The sequence below is a fragment of the Mobula hypostoma genome, chromosome 13 (assembly GCF_963921235.1).
Source record: "Mobula hypostoma chromosome 13, sMobHyp1.1, whole genome shotgun sequence".
Classification (NCBI taxonomy): Eukaryota; Metazoa; Chordata; class Chondrichthyes; order Myliobatiformes; family Myliobatidae; genus Mobula; species Mobula hypostoma.
In genome coordinates, this window is record NC_086109.1 from 51,763,948 (window position 1) to 51,791,800 (window position 27,853).

Sequence of the window (27,853 nt, forward strand, 5' to 3'; positions counted from 1 at the left end):
CTTTATAAATGCATCAATATTTTGGACCCTGGTTAGATGCTCACAGATGACGATACATAGGAATTTGAAATTACTCACCCTTTCCAGTGTGCAGCATGAGCTGGTTTTCCAAAAGACAAAAGAAATGATAACATCAGACACCGTACTCACACATTATGAACCACATCGTCCAGTGAAGCTTGCCATGCACTGTTCAGGATGCCACCACATCCAGACGAGAAGTATCCAGAGCTGTCAAAAACATTTACTGCAGTCCCAGAATCAGCTTCTACAACTACAACGTAGGAGGCCTCAGAACCTGAGATTGTCTCACAGTCACAAGTCACACCTGCCGAGCAAAGTGACCACCCTTGGCAGGAAAGACATTATCCCTCAAAAAGTAAGAAATCCTCCACAGTGATTCAATCTTTAGGTCTGAATGGGACAGTTAAAATTTACTGTAGGGTCCCTCTTCCCCTCACCCTGCACCCCCCTCCCTCCCCCTCTCTGTCTCTGCACCCATGTGTCTCCCTGCCTGCCTGCCCATCTCAGTCTGTGTCTGTCTATAAAAAGCATTCACCTCCGGGGTAGTTATCATCTTTTATTGTTTTACAACATTAAATCACAGCGGATTTAATTTGTTTTTTGTTGACTGATTAACAGAAAAAGACTTCCATGTCAAAGTGAAAACTCATCGCTACAAAGGGATCTAAATACCTAATATAAAACACAAAATAATTTGTGACATAAGTATTCACCCCCTTTCATATGACACTCCAAATCATCACCTGTGCAGCTTTGGAAGTCACATAATTAGTTAAATGGAGATTTTTTTGGGAGAGACCTGTGTGCATTCAAGTGTTTCCACTGATGGTAGTAAAAATATACCTGTATCTGTAAGGTCCAACTGCTGATGAGTCAGAATCCTGGCAAAACCTACACCACGAAGATAAAAGAATGCTCCAAGCAACTCCACAAAAAGGTTATTGAAAAGCACAAGCCAAGATAGATACAAGAAAACTTCCAAGTCACTAAATGTCCTCCGAGTGCAAGGAGGGGACTAGTGAAGAAGGCCTATCAAAATTCTGGAGGAGTTACAAGCTTCAGTAGCTGATATGGGAGACTGTACATTGAACAACTGTTGGCCAGGTGCTTTACCAGTCACAGCTTTATGAGAGAATGCAAAGAGAAAACCACTATTGAAAAATCTCACATGAAATCTTGGCCAGAGTTTGCCAGATGGCATGTGGGAGACTCTGAAGCCAGCTGGAAGAAGGTTGTATGATTTAATAAAACTAAAATTGAGCTTCTTGGCCAGACTAGTACTATATCTGGCTTATGCACATCATCAAAAATACACCATCCATAGGTGGCTGCTGCATCAAGCTGTGGGGATGCTTCACTGCAACAAGCTTCCATGACTTGTGAAGGTAGAGGATTAAATGAATGCAGCAAAAAACAAGGGTCCTCCGCTTTTCAAACTTTCGCTTTACGAAACCTCACTGTTATGAAAGACCTACATTAGTACCCTGTTTTCGCTAACAGAAGGTTTTTTCACTATTACGAAAAAAGCAGTGCGCGAAAAAAGGCAGCGCGCGCCCCGAGCAGCCGCTCTCCCCCGGATTCAGAACAGCATTCTCCCCGGCATTGCTTAAACACGCACCTGTGAGCAGCTGTTTGCAAGATGAGTTCTATGGTATTCGAAAAGCCTGAAAGGGCTCATAAGGGTGTTACACTTAGAACATAGAACATAGAATACTACAGCACAGTACAGGCCCTTCGGCCCACAATGTTGTGCCGACCCTCAAACCCTGCCTCCCATATAAGCCCCGACCTTAAATTCCTCCATATACCTGTCTAGTAGTCTCTTAAACTTCACTAGTGTATCTGCCTCCACCACTGATTCAGGCAGTGCATTCCACGCAACAACCACTCTCTGAGTAAAAACCTTCCTCTAATATCCCCCTTGAACTTCCCACCCCTTACCTTAAAGCCATGTCCTCTTGTATTGAGCAGTGGTGCCCTGGGGAAGAGGCGCTGGCTATCCACTCTATCTATTCCTCTTAATATCTTGTATAACTCTATCATGTCTCCTCTCGTCCTCCTTCTCTCCAAAGAGTAAAGCCCTAGCTCCCCTAATCTCTGATCATCATCCATATTCTCTAAACCAGGCAGCATCCTAGTAAATCTCCTCTGTACCCTTTCCAATGCTTCCACTTCCTTCCTATAGTGAGGCGACCAGAACTGGACACAGTACTCCAAGTGTGGCCTAACCAGAGTTTTATAGAGCTGCATCATTAAATCGCGACTCTTAAACTCTATCCCTCGACTTATGAAAGCTAACACCCCATAAGCTTTCTTAACTACCCTATCCACCTGTGAGGCAACTTTCAGGGATCTGTGGACATGTACCCCCAGATCCCTCTGCTCCTCCACACTACCAAGTATCCTGACATTTACTTTGTACTCTGCCTTGGAGTTTGTCCTTCCAAAGTGTACCACCTCACACTTCTCCGGGTTGAACTCCATCTGCCACTTCTCAGCCCACTTTGGAATCCTATCAATGTCTCTCTGCAATCTTTGATAATCCTCTACACTTTCTACAACACCACCAACCTTTGTGTCATCTGCAAACTTGCCTTCTACCCCTACATCCAGGTCGTTGATAAAAATCATGAAAAGTAGGGGTCCCAGAACAGATCCTTGTGGGACACCACTAATCACAATCCTCCAATCTGAATGTACTCTCTCCACCACCACCCTCTGCCTTCTGCAGGCAAGCCAATTCTGAATCCACCTGGCCAAACTTCCCTGGATCCCATGCCTTCTGACTTTCTGAATAAGCCTACCATCTGGAACCTTGTCAAATACCTTACTAAAATCCATGTAGATTACATCCACTGCACTACCCTCATCTATATGCCTGGTCACCTCCTCAAAGAACTCCATCAGGCTTGTCAGACACAATCTACCCTTCACAAAGCCATACTGACTGTCTCTGATCAGACCATGATTCTCTAAATGCCTAGAGATCCTATCTCTAAGAATCTTTTCCAACAGCATAAAACTAGACATAATTAAGCGTTTTGATTGTGGTGAACGAAGTAAGGACTAAGTGAGTTTGGCTTGTGGAAGCTGATGAACATGATGTTGAAGAGGTTTTGGCATCCCATGACCAAGAACTGATAGATGAAGAGCTGATGCAATTGGAAGAAAAAAGGATAACAATCGAAACCGAATGAGTAATGATAAAGTACGATCTTAATTTTGAAAGGATACATCGGTTTAGGGGATATTTGCAGGATGGTTTGAGTGCTTACAAAGAACTGTATGATAGAAAAATGTGCAAGGCTCAGCAGTCAAGCATGCCTTCCACATCAGCCACAGCAGACGACGAACCTCGACCTTCGACATCGAGGCAGGCAGTCGTAGGAGATGAGCTGCCTGCTCTAATGGAAACAGACGATGAGATGACACCCCAGTGTCCCACCACCCTAACTCCCAGGCCGCAGACAGATACCGATTTGCGGAGAATGCAGCAGTAGCCGGGAGACACACAGCACATCTTTAAGAAAAAAGCCAAAATAAACATGCTAATTAATTAGGTGCCGCCCGACACATAATTGTCAGCCCAGATCAGAGGCGATACAATCGGCAATCAGCACTGATCTGGGCCAACAATTACGTGCTGGGCGCCACCTAATTAATTAGCGTGTTTATTTCGGCTTTTTTCTTAAACATGTGCTGTGTGCCTCCCGGCTACCACTGCATGCTTCGCAATCGGTATTGGTTCGCCGCCCGGAGGGTGGAGGCACTGCACCACCCAAACTCAGATGACTCAGTCTAACACACCACCATCAGTGTGCTCCGCACTTTCCCAATTCCCTAAGTGATACTCCACTGTACATACATTATTTCTACTTTATATCGGCTGTGTATTTTTACGTGTTATTTGGTATGATTTGGCAGCTTCATAGCTTAAAGGTTACTGGAGAGCGCTTGTGCCGTGTTTTTGCCGACGGCGCTTGCATGAGATTTTCACTATGGAGAACAGTTCAGGCAATGATTGTGGAAAAGTATTTCTACTTTATATAAGCTGTGTATTTATCATACCATTCCTGCTTTTACTATATGTTACTGTTATTTTAGGTTTTATGTGTTACTTGGCATGATTTGGTAGCTTATTTTTGGGTCTGCGAACGCTCACAAAATTTCCCCATATAAATAAATGGTCATCGCTCCTTCGCTTTATGATATTCCGGCTTACGAACCATTTCATAGGAACGCTGTACCTTCGGATGGGGGGGGGGAACTTGTACAGGGAAATCCTGGAGGAAAACCTGATGCAGTCTGCAAGAGAACTGCAGCTTAGAAGCTTTGTTTTCAAGCAAAACAATGACCCCAAGCCACAAACAAAAAGCTTAAGAACAATAAAATTAATGGCTTGGAGTGGCTAAATCAGAGACCAGACCTCAATCCAATTGAGAATGATCCGCATGCAATCTGACAGAGCTTGACCAGTGTTGTAAAGAAGAGTTGGGGTGTGTCCAGATGTGCAAAGCTGATAGAGGCCTATAAACACAGACTCAAGGTCATAACTGCTGCCAAAGGTACATCTACTGAATACTGACTTGAAGGGGGTGAATACTTATGCAATCAATTACTTTGTGTTTCACATTTGTAATTAATTTAGATCACTTTATAAAGATCTGTTTTCAGTTTGACAGAAAAGAGTCTTTTTCTGTTGATCAGTGTCAAAAAAGCCAAATTAAATCCACGGTGATTCAATGTTGTAAAACATGAAAACTTCCAAAGGAGGGGTGTGAATATTTTTATAGGCACTGTACGTATTTAATATTTCAGTACTATTTTAGTAATATTGTAAATATATTGTTTGATTACATACTTTGACTATTTTCTCAATTAGATTTTCTTTTAAGAGTCATCCCAAATACAAACAGCTGCCCCAATTAACCAATGGCGCAATTAACTAGAATTCACTGTAGCTCAAATTAGGGCATTAAAGAATGCTTTAGAACAGAGGGATCGAGGAATAATTGTGCATAATTCCCTGAAGATGGAATCTCACATGGATAGGGTGGTGAAGAAAGCTTTTGGTTTGCTGACCTTTATTAATCAGAGCATTGAGTATAGGAGTTGGGATGTAATGCTGAATTTGTATAAGGCATTGGTAAGGCCAAATCTGGGGTATTGTGTACAGTTCTGATCACCGAATTATAGGAAAGATGTCAATAAAATTGAGAGAGTACAGAGGAAGTTTACTAAAATGTTGCCTGGGTTTCATCTCCTAAGTTACAGAGAAAGGTTGAACAAGTTAGGTCTTTATTCTTTGGAGTGTAGAAAGTTAAGGGGGGACTTGATAGAGGTGTTTAAAATTATGAGGGGGATTGATAGAGTTGACGTGGTTAGACTTTTTCCATTAAGAGTGGGGAAGATTCAAAGAAGAGGACATGGGTTGAGAATTAGAGGACAAAAGTCTGGGGTAACATGAGGGGGAACTTCTTCACTCAGAGAGTGGTAGCTGTGTGGAATGAGCTTCTCGCAGAAGTGGTTGAGGCAGGTTCTATGTTGTCGTTTAAAGTTAAATTGGTTAGATATATGGACAGGAAAGGAATGGAGGGTTACGGGCTGAGTGCAGGTCGGTGGGACTAGGATAGGGTAAGAGTTCGGCACAGACTAGAAAGGCCAAGATGGCCTGTTTCCGTGCTGTAATTGTTATATGGTTATATGGTTAAATGCTACAATTGTACCCATCTCAAACACTTCCTCTAGCAGCTCATGACAGGTACTCAGAATCGAGTTTATTATCACTGACATGCATTGCGAAATTTGTTTTGCAGTAGCGCAATACATAAGTTATTAAAAGTTACAATAAGAAATGTTTTAAAAATTAGTGCAAAAAGGGAATAATTCATGGAGCGTTCAGAAATCTGATAGTGGAGGGAAGAAGGTGTTCCAAAAGCACAGAGTGCATCTTCAGGCTCTGTACCTCCTCCCTGATGGTAGTAATTAGAAGAGGATATGTCCCGGATGGTGATGGATGCGTAACGCATTGCCTTTTGAATATGCCCTCGATGGTACATCCCCTAACCTGGTGAGGAGACCAGTGAAAATGATGGAGCTGTCCAAGTCTACACCCCACTGACACATTTTTCAGAGTACTCTCCACAATACCTCCGTGGAAGTTTACTAATCTTGGTGACATAATAATTCACCTCAAATTCCTAATGAAATACAACTACTGTCATGCCTTCTTTACAATTACATCAATATGTTGCATCCAAGATAGACCTTCAAAGATGTTGACGCTCAGGAACTTGAAGCTGCCGACTTTTCCACTTTTGACCCCTTGATGAGGACTGGAGTGTGTTCTCCTAACTTCTCCTTGAAGTCTACAATCAATTCCTTGGTCATATTGATGTTGAGTGCAAAGTTGCTGTTGCAACAACTCTATGTAATGCTACTTCTCAGATCTCTTTTAAATATTGCCCCTCATATTGTATCTTACCCTTTTGTTTTGGTCTCCCCGACCCTGGGGTAAAAGACTATGACCATTCACCATATCCATACTCCTGATGAATTTTTAAACTTCTCATTGTCCTCTGCTCCAAGAAATAAAGATCCAGCACAGATAACCTCTCCCTATAACTAAGGCCCTCTAGTCCAGTTAACATCCTTCAATATCCTCTCTACCTTGACAATGTCTTTCCTACAAGAGGATGACCAAAACTGTACACAACACTCCAAGTGCAGTCTCACTATCAACTTACATAACTGCAACATAACAGCTCTACCCCTAAACCCAATATCCTGATTGATAAAGGCCAGTATGCAAACTGTCTTCTTCACCACCCTATCTACCTGCATACCTACGTTCAGCAAACTATGCACTTATACTCAAAGGTCGCCCTGTTCCACAACACTAGTTATTCTCCTGCCATTTAATATATACGTCTTACCTTGGTTTAACTGATCAGGATCCCTTTGTAATTCATTGTATCCTGTTTCATTATCAACATGACCCCTAATTCAGGATTAGAGACTTGTACAGGGACAGGGATAAGAAAAGGTTTGAAGGGACACATATCAAATGCAGGCAAATAGAACCAGCTTGATGGACAACATAATCAGCTTGGACAAGTTAGGCCAAAGTGCCAGTTTCCTTGTTGCATTATTCTATGAATCTATGCCAACAGAAAGAAATGTGCAACTAAAGTAACGTGGAATGAAAGGTTAAAGTGAGTGGCAGAAACAAGTGTCCTTTATACAATCAAAAGTAATAAAATAAGCAAATTCAGAAGGTAAAATTTAACAATTCTATCGAGAAATGGCTGAAAAATTGCATATTTAGAATATCTGAGCCACTTCAAAGTGGCAGTTATCAGTAAGCTACATAATTGTGAGTGAGGAGAATAACAAAGATTACCTCTGTTACCCATAAACTGACACAATAAGAGTAAATAGATGAGAATAGACTTGACAGACAGAAATCACAATAATAATTAGAGAATGTAATGATGTCATTAGGTAGTGCAAACATTATGAGTGGACTTACAAAAATAATTTGATCCAGAATTGGTTTATGTATTCGTAATTAATTAAGCTGAGGTAATCATGTCTAGTTCTGAATACAAGCAAAAATGGAAGCAGGAAATAATGCAGAAATTCGAAGCTCCTTCTTGGCTCATGCATCTACATGGTTGGACCAAGACACATTATCAGTGATAACCACTCTTAAGAACATGAAATTTTGTGACCTCAGCACCATTAATGTAAACAGGGGCTCTTTCTACAGGCAATAATCACATCTTGTTTTGCTGACGTTGAGGGGAAGGTTTTGGCACTGCACCATGTTACTGGGCTCTCTATTTCCTTCCTATACTCAGACTCATTTGGGATTTGCCCACTACTGTGGTGTTATTTTCTAACCTGTACATGGAGTTACAGCAGATCTGCCTCACAGTCCTGAATGTTCAGGAAATAAGGTAGGGGCTTGAGGAGATAGCCTTATGGGGCATCAGCATTAATGGTATTCCAGGCAGTGGTGTGCTGCCTATCGTTGCAGTCTGCAGTCCAATAAAAGACAACCAGGAAAGCTTGATCTGGGGGCAAGGCATATTTTATGTGATTGTTATTCAAAGTAGTCATGAAAATCATCAATGAAAAAAGCTGTACAGGCAGCATTTGGCAAGTAAGGCTCATTCAGGAAATGACAAAACTTGGGATTTACAGCAAGTTGGCTGAATGGATACAAAATCAGTTTGTTCATTATGTGCTGTGTCCTATGATGTGGGTGATCAATGGTCTTTCCATGACCAATACTGCTCTTGGCAAATTTTTCTACAGAAGTAGGCTGTCTTCTGGGCAGTGTCACATAACCAGTACTTGTGATATACACCACCTGGTCATACAACCCTCCACCAACTGTTCCCATGGTTTCACAGGTACAACACCTTGCCCAAGGGTGACCTGCAGGCTAGTGGAGGGAAGGAACGCATTACACCTCCTTTGATAGAGACACATCTCCACTCCACCACATAAAATTGGAAACAAGATCATCTTGCCCACAGAAGACAGAGGGGCATGGTGGATGGCCAAAGAATACAGATCAGTTGGAGATATGGGTGCAGAAGTGGCAGATTCAATTTAAATGTGCAGTGTTGCACTTTGGAAGATCCAACATAAAGGGTGAGCACACAGTGAGTGGCAGAATCTTTTAACAAAAATGATGAATAGAGGCACCTTGGGATCAAGGTACATGGCTCTATAAATGTGGTTGCACAAGTTTTATAGGGTACTTAAGGCAGCAATTGGCAAGTCTGTCTTCATTAGTCAAGCAGTGATTTCAAGAGACAGGAATTTATGTTACATATTTATAAATCTCTTGTTTGGCTACATCTGTAGTATTGTGTTATTACAAAGGATATCAAGGCTTTGGAGAGAATGAACAAGTTTACCAAGATGCTTTCTGCTTGGCGGACAGATTGAAAAAGCTGGGGCTGTATTTTCTAGAGCAGCAGAGGCCAAGGAGAGATTAGTGGAAGTTTATAAAATTATGCCGTATATACTGTATAGGCAGCCAGCATCATTTTACCATATCTAAGATGAGACAGAAAGCACAAAGGAGATGTGCAGAACAAGTGTTTTTTTCAAAACAGTGGTGGTGAGCCAGGAAAGCACTGCCATGATGGTAGTGCAGCCAGCTAGCAAAGGAGCATTTAAGAGATTCTTTAGAAGGATGCATGAATATGCAGAGAAGGGAGAGATCGAATCAATATGCAAGGAAGGAGCATTAAATTCATTAGGAAGACTTAGCCTAATTATTTCACCACAATCTTATTGGCCAAAGAGCTGGTCCTGTGCTGTACTGTTCACATGAGAGAACCATGGATGCCCAGTATATTCAGGGTAGGGGATTATAAGATTTTAGGACATGAGAAGCATCAAAGATGCAGAGCTCCATCAGAGTTCAAGCACAGGATAACCATTATCATATTGAATGGCAAAACGGACCTTGAAACATCACAATCATAGAGTAAAAGTCTGCACACGTTAAATTTTAATTAAAACAAAACCATCTGAGAAATAAGATAGGAAGGGTGGCAGAGAGAGAAGTAGTTTGGCATTTACCTCCTGTTCTCGTTCATAATCTTCTTTGTCATACTCTTCATCTTCATGTTGGGTTGGCAAAGCTGCACTGTCAAAGTCCATGGACATCTTCAACTGATTCAGTGAAACAAACCTAACAGTGTAATAGAACATTTTTTGTTTAAAGTGCCAATCGTATACCACAACTTTGCTCTACATAATTTCAAGGAAGAACTTGAAGTTTTATAACTAAATTAACACTTATTGTACATGTTGTTAAACAATAAATTCAGCCCAGTGAAACATTCATTCACGCCTTTAGTCACCTTCAACATTTTTTTAAAATACCCTCACGTTTCACCCTCCTTGAACTTCAGTTCATCATGTCCAATACAAAAGCCAATTTGTAATTTAGCCCCATCCTCCATTCATTACAGGTTTACAAAAGACCCAAATTTAAAAGCGTCTTCAAGCTTAATTCCCCCTTTGGCCTCAACTATTTTTCTGTAACTCTCTCCAAATCAAAAATCACTACTGCCTGATGCTATATAGACAGATATTCCACAAGAATATCCAAGCTAAAATGTTCTAAACAACTGTTTTTTTGCTACATACTGTAAGTGTGTGTGATTGGAACTCCAGATTTGATTAGGCAGCTTAAGGTAAAGGAATCTTTATAAATGCAGCGAGCACAATATCATAGAATAGTTTGAGAGGGAGAAGCTAAATATCAAATATATCAGTATTATAGTTGGTTAAAGGGAACTAGAAGCATGAGAGAGAAGCTGACCAAAGTTGATTGGAAGGGAACACCGGCAGGGATCACAGCAAGACAGGCAAGAATGGATATCACTAGTCACTGGACAATGATGCTGGAGAAGTAGTAATGGCAGATGAACTTAATAAATATTTTGTCAGTCTTCATGGTGGATGCCAGAAAATCGAGTGCATCAGGGGGCAGAAGTGAGTGTACTTGTCACTACCGAGGAGAAAGTACTTGGGAAGCTCATAGGTCTGAAGGTAGATCATCTTCTTCTTCGTTTCACGGCGGTTGGCACCCAGCTTAATGGTGCATTACCACCACCTTCTGCTCCGGAGTGTGCAATAGACTTACATTCTAAACCCCCAATTCCCTTAGATTAATTCTCATCATCTCTTTCTGTATCCCATACTTCCTGCAACTCAGAACTACATGTTCTACTGAATCCCCTTCCCAACATTCCTCACACAATCCTGCCTGGTGTTTCCCTATCATTTTCAACCTTTTATTTAATGCACAGTGCCCCAGCCTTAAACTAGTCCACACAGTTTCCTCTCTTCTATATCCACTAGTACCTGCAACACTCTTTTGTATTTGATATAAATGCCTCCCTGTCCCATCTTTCTGCCACATTTGGTTGATTTTTTTTCCCAGATTACACACCTAACCACTGTTTTACTGATACGAATGTGCATTTCTATATTTTCTTTAATGCCCTCTTTGCCAACTCATCCACCCTCTCATTCCCCTTCACCCCTACATGTGATGGAACCCATAGAAATTTTACCTGACCTCCCTGATTTGCAACTCTTGTGACTGACTGAAGGACTTCATAAAGTACATCTTGCCGACTGTTTGAGTAAAAAGACCTTAAACTAGCTAGAACTGAGGATGAATCTGAGCATATCAACACTCTGACTTGTCTAGCTTTCTACACTCATCGCAACGCAACCACCACCACCTCCACTGTAAGTACCCCTAACATTACATGTTCTTCTGCTGATTCCAATTTCTTTTGCTGGTATAGCCACCCCAAACCCTGTCACTCCTGTTTCAGGTTCCTTAGCACCATCCATATAAATCTGAGTATGATCACTATACTTTTCCATCACATGACAGTTAAGTGTACTTAGCGAATCAGTTTTATATTTTCCTTTCCTTTTTACCTCTAACAAATGCCAGTCTATGTCAGGCTTCCATGGAGCTACAACCGGATAAACTACTGAAGGACTTATCCTTAGATCAAACACTTCACATTCTTTAGCAAAATCATTCCCTACCCGAATAAAGTTATCCCTCTGAAACCTTCCATTTTCCCAGCACTCCTGCAACACTCCTTTTGCAGATTGAGAATCATTGTGCCCCTGCAAATTACCCCAGTAGTTTGCCATCAATTTCATCCTTCTTAGTTCCAAAGGCATTACTCCCACTTCTACCTGTTGCGCTGATACTGGTGATGTTTTAAAAGCCCCACTGCACACTCTCAAAGCCTGAGCCTGAATCACATCCAGTTTCTTTATAAAAGAGGCCTAACTGCTGATCCATATGCTGCATTTCCATAGTCTAACACAGATCTTACTAAAGCCACATACATTCTCTTCAACGCTGAACTACTTGCTCCCCATTCCCTACCAGTTAAACATCTCATCACATTTATTACTTTTTTACATTTTTTCTCAATTTTCCTGATATGGTCTGCCCATGTCAATTTATCTGAAGATAGATAAATCACCTAAACCAGATGAACTACAATACAGAATTCTAAAAGACGTAGCTGAAGAGATTATGGAGGCATTAGCAGTGATCTGCAAGACTGACTATATTCTGGAATAGTTCCAGAGAAGTGGAAAATTGCAAATGTCACCCCATACTTTAAGGGAGGAAGGCAAAGGATAGGAAATTATAAGCCAATAGCCTTGAATTCAGCAGTTGGCAAAATGTTGGAGTTCATCATTAAGGATGATGTCTTGGGGAACATGAGGCACATGATAACATAGGACAAAGTCAGCATGGGAGAATCTTGTCTGACAAATATTTCTTTGAGGAAATATCAGGCAGGATAGATAAAGGAGAGTCAGTGAATGTTGTTTAATTCGATTTTCAGAAGGCCTTTTACAAGTTGAAGCACATGAAACTGCTACACAAGATTCGAGTCCATTGTATTACAGGAAAGGTGCTAGCATGGATAGATTAGCTAACCGGCAGGAGTCAAAGAGTGGAAATAGGGGGGCATTTTCTGCAAATAGCTAGTGGTGTACCACGGGTCACTTCTTTTCATATTATATATCAATGTTGTACATGATGGAATTGATAACTTTGTGGACAAGTTCATGGATGTAGAAGATAGGTGCAGGGGCAGGTAGTGTAGAGGAAGCAGAAAGTCTGCAGAAGGACTTAGACATTAGGGAGAATGGGCAAAGAGGAGGCGAATGGAATATAGTGTAGGGAAGTGTATGGTCACCCTCTTCAGTAGAAGAAATAAAGACAGACTATTTTCTAAATGGAGGGTAAATTCAGGAATCAGAGGTTCAAAGAGTTCTCTTGCAGGATACTCTAAAGATTAACTTGCAGGCTGGGTAAGAAGTAAGGAAGGCAAATGCAATGTTAGCATTCATTTCAACTGGACTAGAATGTAAAAACAAGAATGCAAGGTTGAGGGTTATTAAGGCATTGGTCAGAGTGCCTTTTGGTGTACTGTGAGTAGATTCAACCCCTTATTCAAGATCAGACATGCTGGCATTAGAGACAGTCTAGAAGACAGAATTAAAGGTTAATGTGCGAGGAGCAACAGATGGCCTGGGCTTGTAGTCACTGGAATTGAGAAGAATGAAGGGTAGTGCAGAATCTCATTGAAAGCTATTGAATGTTGAAAGGCCTAGAAAAGTGGATGTGGAGATGATGTTTTTATACTGACGAAGTCAAAGACCAGAAGACACAGCCTCAGATGTCTCTTTAGAACATAGCGAGTTTTTTAGCCAAAGGGTCGTGAATCTGTGGAATTCATTTCTAGAAAGCTGTAATGTCAATCATTTGGTACATTTAAAGTACAAGTTCATAGGTTCTTGATTAATAGGGGTGGCAAAGGTTACAGGGAGAAAGCTGGAGAATGGGGTAGAGGGATAATAGATCAGCCATGATGGAATAGCAGAGCAGACCCAATGGGCCAAATGGCCTAATTCTGCTCCAATGTCTTATGGACAACAAGCAAAAGTTCAAGCATCCATTTGATTGGAGCCATTAACTGGATCACTGTATTCTGCCCTTGGACTCCTCAGGATCCACAGGAGAGAGCACAAAATATCTTAGTTCTAAAATGCAGACTAGGAAATCAATCTACTGAGTCTACTCCTGGTTATCTTAGCAGAAGTGCAGCAGGGTCATTATTCTTAATGGAAAGTGAATGTTAATGCCAACGATTTTTCTCCCAAATTAATCAAGTTAAATACATTTAAATCATATATAAACAATCTACATCTGTCAGTAATCTAGAAAGGGGGAAAAAGAAGGCTTACATGTTTTCAAGTTATTATAGGGAGTTAGATATGGCCCTTGTGGCTACAGGGGTCAGGGGGTATGGAGGGAAGGCTGGGGCGGGGTTCTGAGTTGGATGATCAGCCATGATCATAATAAATGGCGGTGCAGGCTCGAAGGGCTGAATGGCCTACTCCTGCACCTATTTTCTATGTTTCTATGTTTCTATATCAAATGTTCAAGAGCAAGTTCCTGTTGAGGTGAAGGGTAAAACTGGTAAGTTTATGGAACTTCGCCTGACAAGAGGCAAGAGGTGCTTGTCAAGAAAGAAGCATACATAAGGTTTAGAAGGTCAGAATCAAACAATTCCTTTGAAGACTACAAAAAGATTAGGAATACTCTCTGAGGGAAATCAGCAGGACAAAGAAAGAGTATCAGATGCATCTAGCAGGCAAAGTTAAAGAAAATTCCAAGAGATTTATATAGCAGTATTAGGAGTGCTCTGAAGAAAGTAGATCCTTTAGAGATCAGCAGGGCTACCTCTTGTCGGTTAAGTACTGACTATGTCTGTGACTGCAGGGTGTTTGAATAATCTCTCACAGCTGCTTTCTTTGGAGCAAGATAAGGAAAGTTCACCCAGATCCACATAAGATGTCTCTGGGCTTTTCACACCTTTCGATTTTGACAAAAGGCAGTACCTGATGGAAATTAGACAGAACATTACTTTCTTAATTAAAGCATAAATTTGACGGATGTTCTTATCTTTGTAATTAAGTTGTGGTTCCAGCAAACCAGGTAGGACATTCCTTTCTTTAATTAAGGTGGCTGGAGTGTCCATCAAACTGATTGTTCTTTGTATCAATAGTCCATTATTGACTTGGCTGGAATGCTTATCAAATTGATTGTTCTTTTGTATCGGTGGCCTTATAACTTCTAACAATTCTGACATAAGGAGTGAACTTGTTGAATCACCGGGGAGATGAGAATGTTTCTCTCCCTGGTGTCGGGTCCAAGTTCACTAGCCGGCTGAGCTCGAAGAACTAAATGGGTGGAAAGATAAGTAACGATCTTTTTGTACTGTCGTTATTTGATCCAGCAAATTTACGTTTACATTTGATGCCCTGACTTGGCTCCCAACATAGGGAACTCTCTAGGCTGAGTAAGTGACAGGGGGCTTGAATCAAACACAATTGATTGGCGGGCGCCCCGAGGTAGTTTACCTCTGGCTACTCCTTGCCTCCAACTGAGCATTTTTGACCCTCGCCCACTGGGACTGGTACCTTGACAGGATCAGACAACCCAGTTGGATACAGGATTTTAGGTAAGCAGTTGCCTCTTTCACATTGCTGTGGTGACAGGATATGGTTGGTTGAAATTTGATGAATCGGAAAAGGGGTTGCATATGTCTCAAGAGATGGCTGGTTGAAATTGTAAGTAATACGAGACTGGCAGCCCGGTAAAATTCTCACCTTGGCAGCAGAAATATGGCCGGTTGAAATTTAATGAGACAAGTTCAGGATAAAGGAGGAAGGCCTCCAGAGTATGTGAGAGTTTTTTTTGCGAGTATTAACGGAAAGTGGGCTAGCAGTTTTTGTGAGAATTAAAGGCTGCGGGTCACATTGGGTATTCTGTATTGTTCCTAAGGAAAGAGTTGGGACTGGGGACCCCGGTCAAGAGAGGCGGCCACTGCTACCTGACGGATTTGACCATATCAGCTGCCTCCTGATAATATGGCCAGTTGAAATTGATTAAGGGGAAGGCAGGCTGGCTAAATTTCTCACCCAGTGGCTTGGGCTTAGGCCCTTGCGTTGTGTATTTTGTGTTTATAAGTTGTTTGCCTCATTGGTTTATCTGTGTTTCGTGTATTTGTGATTTTGGCTACTTGCTTTACTTTGTACAGCACTTTGGTCAACGTAGGTTGTTTTTAATTGTGCTATATACTTGACTTGACTTGATAAATAAGAACTGATAAGGGCAATAACGGGACAGGCCCTTGATACAGCTATGTGTGAACGAATACCTGATAAGAAAAGGACCTCTGGATGTTAAGTGCAGTGCTAACAAAGAAACTAGGGAAACAGTGTGGCCACCAGGAGAAACAAGTGGTAATTTTAACTTGGGAAAAGAATTGCAGTAAAAAGTGGAAATTATTGATTAAAGAATGGAAAGGTAGAGTCTATACTAAATGGAATGGTACCTTACTGGCCAGCTGGAGGAATAATGCATGTGACAAGGGGACAGAGGTATGTACGGCAGAGGGGACTCCCAAGAGTTGGGAGACACTGCAGGCAGAGTGCTAATGGGGAGAAGGGAAAAGAAAGAGAGAACAAAAAACAAAGAACACAGGCAAAAGCAGATATGGACAGGCAGGAGGGTTTAAAATCGGCAGTGCCGCGCGCAAAGATCTAGGGCCAGTACGGGATTCTGAACCCATATCTGGCATACCGACCCTATTTAAGGACAGTGACCGCGATGAGGATTGGGCACCCACCTTATCCCCCACCTTACCAGAGGCCGAGTGCACCCAGTGCTTCTGAACCCCAATCCTCCCAGTACTCAAATACGGTAGCCGCCCAGGTAAAACAGCAGTGGCAGGGAAGGGAAGGCTCTCTATACCCTGAGAATCAGAAAGGGAATACCAGGGATTATTCCAAAACAGGGAGGGAAGAATCCAATAAAACCCCAGAGATAAGGGCTCCACAGAGACAATTGCCTACCCAAATGCTGCCCAGTCCACGAGCAGCCGAGGAGGGACAGCCCTCAGTAATTCTTGTATGCGTCCTGGAAGCCTCAAGAGATGGTAACGATCATGAATCAGGCCCCCAATAGAAAAGAAAAACCAGCAGAGTTTGCTTAGTATGTCCACAGTACTATACAAATGTATAATGTGACCCCGCAAGATTTATTTGGTCTTTGCTGCATGATTCTCTCATCTGATGAGGGGTGGAAATGGAAGGCAGAATTAAGATAACAAACCTATCGGGAGTAACAGGCGGGAATCCATAATGAGAATGAACAGACAGACCAGATCATTCAAGCCTTGGAAAAGGCTCTCCAACAACCTGTAAATATCACTGAAGTACTTGAATGCAAACCTAAGCCTGGGAAATCGGGACCAGACTATTGGGAGCGATTTATGGCCTGCTACGGCACTTTCGCAGGAGACCAAGCCTTTAATAAGGGGAATCCATTTCCCCAGTTTAATGCCCTACTGCTCAAGTGCTTACCAACTAAGTTAGCCAACAGGATTAAAACTGATAATATGGATTGGCTTGACAATGACTGAAATCGAATGCAACGAGCTTTGACATATTACTGGGACCCAGCGTGAGGTTTCATTTACAGTCACCACCAGTCTGGGGTGTAATCTAGCAGAGTGAGACTTGCTCTGTCCGTTGGAAGTCGAGATTCTATAAAAGGACAAGGGACTAGTGAACAACCAACCCCCCAGTGATGGGCACTTAATTTGGACTCCACTTCGTTTGAACCCCCTCTGCCAGAGGCAGACCCTCATGTGACTCTGTGCTATGATCCTACAGGGTGCTCAACTGAGAAAAACCAGTATTATGCACCCCTCGAGGGTCAGAAGTTCCCAGTCGCGGTGATTGGAGAGGTTAAAGGAAGAGAGGGAAGTGCATTACTGGCCGAAGTTCCGGACTTCCTTTGGCGACAGACATGACTGGTGGTTCCCCATACCACCGTTAGGCTTTGCCCTGGGTTCAAGCCGAAGAACCTCGGTTCCTTGCCTACACCCTGACGAAACCAACCTCCAGCACCAAGGGAGACTTGGCCACGGGCCAACTCCAATACTGGAACGAGTCAAAGGTGAAGTCGGGACATCTGGTAAGACACTCTTTTAATATTGACCAAACCCAAGACATTGTACCCCATCTCTGGGCAATTTCAGACCATGAAGTTGGTCGCACCAACTGCACCCCCCCCCAACACACACCCCCCATCCGGATCACCGTGAAAGAAGGACAGACTCTCCCATCCCTTCCGCAATACCCCCTCAAGACCGAGGCAAAGTTTTATGAGGGTGGAAGCTCTTTTGTGGATCCAGCAGCAAAACGATGTTCTGACTATGCAATAAGTGACGACAGTGAAGTAGTTGAGCAAGTCTCCTTTGCAGCAGCTGTCTCTGCCCAGAAAGCTGAGCTACTTGCTGACTCATGCCTGTATCCTAGCAACAGACTAAAGTGCAGTCTAACAGCGTACTCAGTTCTGATTTTGAAGAATCCACCACAGAACCAATTCTTTGTAGAAGACCTTAAAAAAAAATGTGAAGTCATAAATGAAGATGACTTTGAAGAGGGAGTCTACAACTACTTGGAACAAAATAAAAAGGGCCTGAATGAGGGCTTCAGTGGAGGGGCCAAAAGTACAAGCTTAAGCTGGAATCCTCTTTGATTAACGTTTCAAATTTTATAATGAAAAAGCCTGTGGAAAAGAAATCCCAAACAGATTAAAGTGCGAACTTTTACGTAGACTCCCGTTATGCCCTGACTACAGAACTGTGGGGATTCCTGACTTCCTCTGCCCCCCACCCCATTAGTAATGTTACCTTTGTAAACAACTTACTCACTGTTCTACAGCTACCTTGAGTTCTGACTATTATTAGATGGGCAGCCCATACTGGGGAATCTGATGAGATATTTAAGGGTAATGCTCAGGCAGGTGCAGCAGCAAAACAGACAACCTTGGACCCCACACTTTTAGCCCCCTCGGGAGCTAAAGAAGTTCTTATTAGACAAAACCTAAGGACGGGTATGCCAGATATGGGGGGAAAATACGTAAATTGCAGGGGGACGTCCCTGAAGGAGAGCACAAACTGCAGTCCCAAATGGGTTGCCACCTTGAACCTCAGACCAATTTATGGGTGACCCCCACGGGACAGGTTTGTGTTCCCTCTGTGTTCTTATCTATCTTGATAGATTATGTAAATAATTGTACACACTTGGGCAAGGAGGGAACGGTTAATATCTTGGTGGCGGTGGCGCCCTGATTTCCAGCAAGCAGTTGAAAAGCGAGCCACAGCATGTGAAAAGAGAAAATGCTGGAAAGGGAATGCCTTGCGTTTCTGGAACTACCCCCTTCGCCTGGTGGACCTTTTTCTTCTTTACAACTTGATCTTATAGAACTACCTAGAGTACATTGTTGTAAATATTGCTTGGTAGTAGATGTATTTAGCAGATAGAGGCTATACCCACTACTGATAATACTGTTGCAAAAATATTATTAAGAGAAGTGATTCCCGTTATAGATTACCTGAATCAATAAGTTCAGACAATGGACCTCATTTTATTGCTAAGATAAATGAGAAAATCTGTAAAGAACTGGCAATAAAACAGCAATTTCACGGCTCACCATCCAAGAGCAGCTGGTATAGTAGAACGAGCAAATGGAACCGTAAGGAATAAGCTAACTAAACTTATGCAAGAAACTGGGCTAACCTGGCTTAAGGTTTTACCTCTGGCCTTGCTCCACATGAGAATCACCCCCTCATTTAAAACAGGGTTATCTCCCGCTAAGATTACCTACGGAAAGCCCATGCGAACCCCATGGGGGTCGTAACTGGCCAGACCTCCCCTTCCTGAAAGGATGGACATGCATACCTTAGGGGAGGAGATGGGAAATATATAGACATATCTAAAACTCTCCAAACCTTGCATTCACAGGTACGACAGGCCTATTGAAAGGGTGACTACCCCAACATCGATACTGGAGATTTTGTCCTGAATAAGAACTGGGGTCGTAAGAAGTTGGAACCGAGGTGGAAAGGACCGTACCAAGTGCTACTGACACCACCACTGCAGTGAAGGTGGAACGGCAGCTCCGGTAGATACATCGAACGGACTGTAAACACGTTACTGGCGGAATTGGTAAGGACTGAAAAATGTATTGGTTACTGTTGATTTTAATGACCCTAAGGGGACCTGCCCCTGTTTCGGGAAGCCCCCAAGTTAACACTTTTCAGTCCCTCTGCCATACCTACACTAAGCAAGTAGAACGGGAAGCATGTTGGCTATGTTTTGTATCATGTTGTAGAAGCGACAATCTGTTCTGTAAAAGTTATCATGTAATGTTAAAAAGGAGGGAATGATAAAGTTAAAGGGAATGGGGGATTCTCAGATTCTTGTAAACAATGGGTTAAGTACTGACTATGTCTGTGACTGCAGGGTGTTTGAATAATCTCTCACAGCTGCTTTCTTTGGAGCAAGATAAGGGCAAGTTCATCCAGATCCACATAAGATGTCTCTGGGCTTTTCACACCTTTCGATTTTGACAAACGGCAGTACCTGATGGAAATTAGACAGAACATTCCTTTCTTAATTAAAGCATAAATTTGACGGATGTTCTTATCTTTGTAATTAAGTTGTGGTTCCAACAAACCAGACAGGACATTCCTTTCTTTAATTAAGGTGGCTGGAGTGTCTATCAAACTGATTGTTCTTTGTATCAATAGTCCATTGACTTGGCTGGAATGCTTATCAAATTGATTGTTCTTTTGTATTAGTGGCCTTATAACTTCTAACAATTCTGACATCAGGCAGTAAACTTGTTGAACCACCGGGGAGATGAGAACGTTTCTCTCCCAGATGTCGGGTCCAAGTTCACTCGCCGGATGAGCTCGAAGAAATAAACGGGTGAAAATATAAGTAACAATCTTTTTGTACTGTCGTTATTTGATCCAGCAAATTTACGTTTACAAGGGGATGGTTGGGATTTTAATAAATATACCTCCTCATTTTATTAAGGCGACAATCATGGATGCTCAAAAGATAAGTTAAACAAGTAAAGATTTTTTAGAGGATATTTATATTTATAAGGTTTAAAAAAAAGTGAAGTTCCTCCCATTGCCTTTTTTGGCACATCAGGAAGCAACCCTGCCAATTCTTTAGCGTTTGTCTGCTCTACAAGGCCAAGTTGCTAGATAGACACTCAACCTAGCACAGTTGGAAAGTGTGCAAGGAGCCGACCAGATTCAAATCCTGGACCGCTTGTTCCAAAGTATGGGTGTGAATACCACTAAACCACCATCACAGACATTTATATTTATAGGGAGGAGATATTTGCAGGCTTACAGCACATTAAGGTGGACAAATTCCCAAGACCTGACTGAGTATATCCTTGGATTTTGTGGAAGGCTAGAGAGGAAAAAAAACAGCCAAATTTAGGTACTTAAATTGTAGCCCATCAAAATACACTTGTCTTTCTATTCATCTCACATAGATATTGCTCTACCCATCAAAACTTGTTCATAAATTTGAATTATAACAAAAATTATGATTTATTATCAAATAATTTGTCATTTGTGAGCTGTTAGAACTGCAAGACTGTAGCTTAAATTGAAGGTTGATTTTCCATAAAATTGTTGGTTCACCCTTACATTTTTTTATTGCAACAATTTCCACCATATAACCTGATCTTCTAGCTTCACCATCAGCTCATGTTAGGCAGAGAGACTTTAAAGATACTGGCACCAGGAACACCTGTGGTCGGCTCAGCAGCTTCGGGGAAAGTATTCACTTTTCCTGCTGAAATCTGAGTAAACTGTTCACGTTTCAACTCCAGCAACCATCAGGACACAATACCTGCATCGACATGCTGATGCCCCTCTTCTCCCTTAGCCACTCAGTTATTCCTTTTTAACATGTTTACCACTTCAACATTTTCAATCTTGACATTAATCAAAAAGCTGACACTGTTACCAAAATCCCAAATCCCAAAGGGTAACCAGAAAAACACAAAGTTTTCACTGTTCACTATAGAACACAGCACAGTACAGGCCCTTCAGCCCACAATGTTGTGCCTACCCTCAAACCCTGCCTCCCATATAACCCCCCCGACCTTAAATTCCTCCATATACCTGCCTAGCAGTCTCTTAAACTTCACTAGTGTATCTGCCTCCACCACTGACTCAGGCAGTGCATTCCACGCACCAACCACTCTGAGTAAAAAAACCTTCCTCTAATATCCCCCTTGAACTTCACACCCCTTAACTTAAAGCCATGTCCTCTTGTATTGAGCAGTGATGCCTGGGGAAGAGACGCTGGCTGTCCACTCTATCTATTCCTCTTAATATCTTGTACACCTCTATCATGTCTCCTCTCATCCTCCTTCTCTCCAAAGAGTAAAGCCCTAGCTCCCCTAATCTCTGATCATAATCCATATTCTCTAAACCAGGCAGCATCCTGGTAAATCTCCTCTGTACCCTTTCCAATGCTTCCACTTCCTTCCTATAGTGAGGCGACCAGGACTGGACACAGTACTCCAAGTGTGGCCTAACCAGAGTTTTATAGAGCTGCATCATTACCCCGTGACACTTAAAGTCTATCCCTCAGCTTATGAAACCTAACACCCCATAAGCTTTCTTAACTACCCTATCCATCTGTGAGGCAACTTTCAGGGATCTGTGCACATTACCCCCAGATCCCTCTGCACCTCCACACTACCTAGTATCCTGCCATTTACTTTGTACTCTGCCTTGGAGTTTGTCCTTCCAAAGTTTACCACCTCACACTTCTCCGGGTTGAACTCTATCTGCCACTTCTCAGCCCACTTCTACATTCTACCAATGTCTCTCTGCAATCTTCTACAATCCTCTACACTATCTACAACACCACCAACCTTTGTGTCATCTGCAAACTTGCCAACACACCCTTCTACCCCCCACATCCAGGTCATTAATAAAAATAGAGACAGAGTAAAATCTCTTCAAGTAAATTATAGACCAGTTAGCATGACCTCAGTGGTTGGGAAGAAGTTACAGTCAATTGATAAGGCTGAAGATATGGAGTACTTGGAGACACAGGAAAAGATAGGACAAAGTCAGCATGGTTTCCTTCAGGGAAAATCTGAAACAAACCTGTTGGAATTCTTTGAGGAGATTACATGTAGGATAGATAAAGGGATGCAGTGGATGTTGAATATTTGGACTTTTAGAAGGCCTTTGACAAGGTGCCACACACGAGGCTTACCAAGTTACGAGCCCATAGTATTACAGGAAAGTTACTGGCATGATGAGAGCATTGGCTAATTGATAGGAGGCAGCGAGTGGGAATAAAAGGATCCTTTTCTGGTTGGCTACCAGTAACTACTGGTGTTGCCCAGAGGTCAGTTTTGGGACCACTTATTTTTATGCTGTATATCAATGATTTAGATGATGGAATAGATAGCTTTGTTGCCCAGTTTGCAGGTGATATGAAGATTAGTGGAGGGGCAGGTGGAATTAAGGAAACGGGTAGGCTGCAGAAAGACAGATTAGGAGAATGGGCAAGAGAGTGGCAAATAAAATACAATGCTGGAAAATGCATGGTCATGCACTTTGGTAGTATAAATAAATGTGCAGACCATTTTCTAAACAGCGAGAAAATCCAAAAATCTGAGATGCAAAGGGACTTGGGAGTCCTTGTGCAGAACAACCAAAAGGTTAACTTGCAGGTTGAGTCAGTGGTAAGGAAGCAAATGCAATGCTAGCATTCATTTCAAGAGGTCTAGAATACAAGAGCAGGAATATGAGGCTGAGACTGGTGAGACCTCACCTTGACCACTATGAACAGTTTTGGGCTCCTCATCTAAGAAGAGATGTGCTGGCATTGGAGAGGGTTCAGAAGAGGTTCACAAGGATGATTCTCAGAATGAAAGGGTTATCATACAAAGAGTGTTTGATAGCTCTGGGTCTGTACTCACTGGAATTTAGAAGGATGCAGGGGATCTCATTGAAAAGTTTTGAATGTTGAAAGGCCTAGAGAGTGTAGATGTGGAAAGGATCTTTCCCATGGTGGGGGAAGTCTAAGACATGACAGCACATCTTCAGAATAGAGGGGCGCCCATTTAAAAGAGATGCAGAACTTTGTTTTGGCTAGAGGGTGGTGAATTTGTGTGGAATACATTACCACAGGTAGCTGTGGAAGCCAGGTCGTTGGGTGCATTTAAGGGAGAGCTTCATAGGTTCTTGATTGGACATGGCACCAAAGGTTACTGGCTGAGGAGTGGGGTTGAGGAGGGGAAGATAGGATCAGCCATGATTGATTGCCGGAGAAGACCCGACGGGCTAATGGTCTAATTCTGCTCCTACGTCTTAGGGTCTTGTATAGCAAAGAAATGGGCTCTTTGGCTCAAGTCACCAACTGCTCATCACCCTCCAGTGTAGTACACAAACACTAAGTCTCATACCATCAAGTTAATTTTGCATCCAATTGGCTAACTTGTCCTAGATCAAATGTGATCAACTTTTCTGACTAGCCTACTTTATGGTAACTACCTCAGAATCAGAATAAGGTTTAATATCACTGACAATGACGTAAGATTTGTTAACTTTGCAGCAGCATTATCATGCAATACATAATATAGAAAAAAGTGAATTACAGTATTTTAGATGAGATTCAACTTTATTGTCATTGTGCTGAGTACAGATCCAAAGCCAATGAAATGCAATTAGCATCTGACCAGAAGTGCAAAAGAATACAAAATAACTGCAGATAAAAAGTAAGTGCTATAGCATACAAATATAAAAGTACTGAGACAGTCCAATATGGGTGTAATACTGCTTAGCGCTGTGATGTGAGGTTCAGCAGGGTCACAGCCGCAGGGAAGAAGCTCTTCCTGAGCCTGCTGATGTGGGAGCAGAGGCTCCTGTAGCGCCTACCAGATGGGAGGAGAGTAAAAAGTCCATGGTTAGGGTGAGATGCATCCTTGATAATGCTTTTCGCCCTGCCCAGGCAGCATTTATGGTAGATGTTCTCAATCATGGGCAACTGGGTGCCAATAATCTGCTGGGCAGTTTTCACCACCTGCTGGAGTGCTTTGCCATACCACACTGAGATGCAGTTGGTGAGTATGCTCTCAATGGTACAGCGGTAAAAGTCCCTCAGTATCCTGGGACAGAGGTGAGCTTTCTTGATGCTCCGCAGGAAATAAAGGCGCTGTTGCGCCTTTCTGATCAGGATGGAGGAGTTCAGGGACCAGGTGAGATCATCGGAAGTGTGGACACCAAGGAATTTGAAGCTTGATACACGCTTCACTACTGCTCCGTTGATATAGATGGAGTCATGAGTGTGGCTCCTAGCATGCCTGAAGTCCACAATAATCTCCTTGGTCTCCTGGATGTTAAATGCCAGGTTGTTATCGGCACACCACGCGGCCAGGTGCTGGACCTCGTCCTGTAGGCCATCTTGTCATCCCCTCTGATCAGGCCAACCACCGTAGTGTCGTCTGCGAACTTGATTATGGAGTTAGAACCGTGTACAGGAATGCAGTCATAGGTGAAAAGGGAATACAGAAGAGAACTCAGCACACAGCCTTGAGGATTCAGGGTGAGAATCAATAAGAAGGTGTCTAACCCAGGAGTCCCCAACCTATTTTGCACCACAGATTGGTTTAATATTGACAAGATTCTTACGGACCGGCCGACCGGGGGGGAGGGGGGGTCGTTAATCATGACCAGGATATAGGTGAAACTATAAGCCACTTAGTAAGTGGCTAATAATACACTCGATTTCGTTTCTAAAGGGGTTTATCTAACGAATTTAATATTAAACACACTGCACATATTTTCCTTCTGTGAATATAGTGATAAGTCAATTATAAGTCACTTGTAACTCAATAGCATCATAACATTTTAAGTAACGTTTGGATATTAAATACACAGCACATATTTTCCTCATATGAACATATAAAATCATTGTAACACAATAATATCGGTAAATCAGTGGGAGCCCTGGGCTTGTTTCCCTGCAACAAGATGGTCCCATCGAGGAGTGATGGGAGACAGCGATACTCGAAGGGGGTTCCTTATGTCCAGTCTATTCCGCAATTTAGTTTTCGTTGCATTCATTGCAGAAAATCCTGCTTCGCAGAGGTATGATGTTGGAAATGGAAGTAACGTTTTCAGTGGTTTTGTGGCTATCTCAGGATATTCAGCCTTCACTTTGATCCAGAATGCCGGCACAGATGTTATGTCAAACATACTTTTCAGCCCATCCTCATTTGCAAGCTCGAGGAGCTGATCTTCTTCCCACCCTGACATGGATGATTCACCAGGGACATTCATAAGTGGGTCACGGACCCATTCCTTTGCACGTCTTGGGTCATTTGCGGTTGAGAGTAACGCTCGAATTCTGCTGACAGCAAAGTTAGGTGATCGCGCACCAGCTGTGAGAAAGACGGTGCAGCCTCAGTCTCTCCCAAAATCCCAGTTAATGTTAGGAACAAGTCAAATATGCCCCTGTCCACTCGCCGTCCCCACAGTTCCAGTCTGGCTTTGAAAGCAGACACTGTATCTGCCAACTTGAAGACAGTTGTCATTCTCCCCTGAAGTGACAAATTGAGTTCATTGAGCAGGTTGAAGATGTCACACAGATAGCCACTAAGTACGACGCTCTCAGAGCAGCAGCATTTGTGGAGGTGGTTGCTCTCAGCACTTGCTTCTGTCTCGCTTGCTCACTTTTCTTTCCTCTCAAAAAACTCAACAAGTTTGTCTTTAAGTGCAGGGTACTTGGACTCAAGGTGCTGAAGCAGTTTTGAGGGCTTCGTTGCCTCATTAGACAGCTTGTCTCCACATATCCCACACAGCGGACTTGGAGCATGCGAGTCACCGGTTACAATAAAACCATATTTTATGTACAACTCCTATTTTCTGTTGAAGGAAGCTTTTTTTTTTGGCAGTCTCTGTCTCAGCTGTCTCTGTGTTATCATTGTTAGGCCTTTTACATCCTCTTCCACCTCTTCCAAAGAAACACTCAAGCGACGTTCGTTTTTTTAACTCATACCGACTGATGACCTCGCATGGGTAATAACCTCGCGTACATTCAAGTTCAAATGGTGCAGATGCTCATATCGTTTCATATCGCCAAATAACATCGTTTCCTCGCGCCCTGGTAGCACATGCTTTGCGGCCCTGTGGTTGGGGACCACTGGTCTAACTTAACAGATTGGTGTCTGTAAGTCAGGAAGTCTAAGGTCCAATTGCAGAGGGATGAGCTGATACTAAGCTGGCAAAGTATATATATGAATATCAAATAGTTAAATTAAATAAGTAGTGCAAAAACAGAAAATTAAAACAAGTGAGGTAGTGTTCATGGGTCTACGTCTACTCTGAAATCAAGTGGCAGAGGAGAAGCTGTTCCCAAATCACTGAGTGTGTACCTCCTTCCTGATAGTAACAATGAGCAAAGGACATGTGCTGAGTGGTGGGGGTCCTTAATGATGGACACCACCTTTTTGAGGCACCACTTATTGAAGATGTCTTGGATACTATGGAGGTTAGTATCCACGATGGAGATGACCAATCTTACAACACTCTGCAGCTTACTTCAATCCTGTGCAGTAGCCACCACCCCCCATACCAGATAGTGATGCAGCCAATCAGAATGCTCTCCAAGCTACATTTGCAGAAATTTTCAAGTGTTTTAGGTGACATATCAAAATTCCTCAAACACCCGATGAAAAATAACGGCTGTGTTACCTTCTTCATAACTGCATCCATATGTTGGGACCAGGTTCAGTCCTCAGATATTAACACCCAGGAACTTGAGATTGCTCACTCTTGAAATCTGATCCCTCTATGAGGATTGGTGTGTTCCCTCATCTTACCCAATCAGCTCTTTAGTCTCACTGACATGTATGCAAGGTTGTTGCTGCAACACCAGTCAACTAGCTGCTATATCTCACTCCTGTAAGCTCTCTTTTCACCATCTGTGATTCTGCCAACTATGGCTAAATCATTAGCAAGTTTATAGATAGCACTGGAGCTACAGTACACCTAGCCACCAAGTCATGGGTGTAGAGGGAGAAGAGCAGTGGGCCAGTGTTGATTGTCAGCAAGGTGGAGATGTTATTACTAATCCACACAGATTGTGGTCTTCCATTAAGAAGTTGAGGATCCATTTACAGAGGGAGGTACAGAGTCCCAGGTTCTGTAGTTTTTCCATCAGGACTGTAGGAATGATGGTGTTAAACGCTGAGTTATAGTCAACCAACAGCACCCTTACATAGTGTTTATATTGTCTGAGTGATCCAAGGCCTTGTCAA

General features: G+C 42.5%; 1 protein-coding gene across 5 annotated transcripts in view; it reads right to left on the bottom strand.

The window, feature by feature from the left end:
• cep152 (centrosomal protein 152) overlaps nt 1-27,853 on the bottom strand; it is a 306,980-nt gene that overhangs the window by 259,605 nt on the left and 19,522 nt on the right. For all 5 annotated transcript variants that reach the window (XR_010020130.1, XM_063065688.1, XM_063065689.1 and 2 more), the window contains exon 2: nt 9,631-9,742. Coding sequence is in view for 4 of the 5 variants with exons in the window: in XM_063065688.1 (XP_062921758.1) it covers nt 9,631-9,717 (87 nt within the window). In the remaining variant the exon portion in view is untranslated. The remainder of the gene's footprint in view (nt 1-9,630; nt 9,743-27,853) is intronic.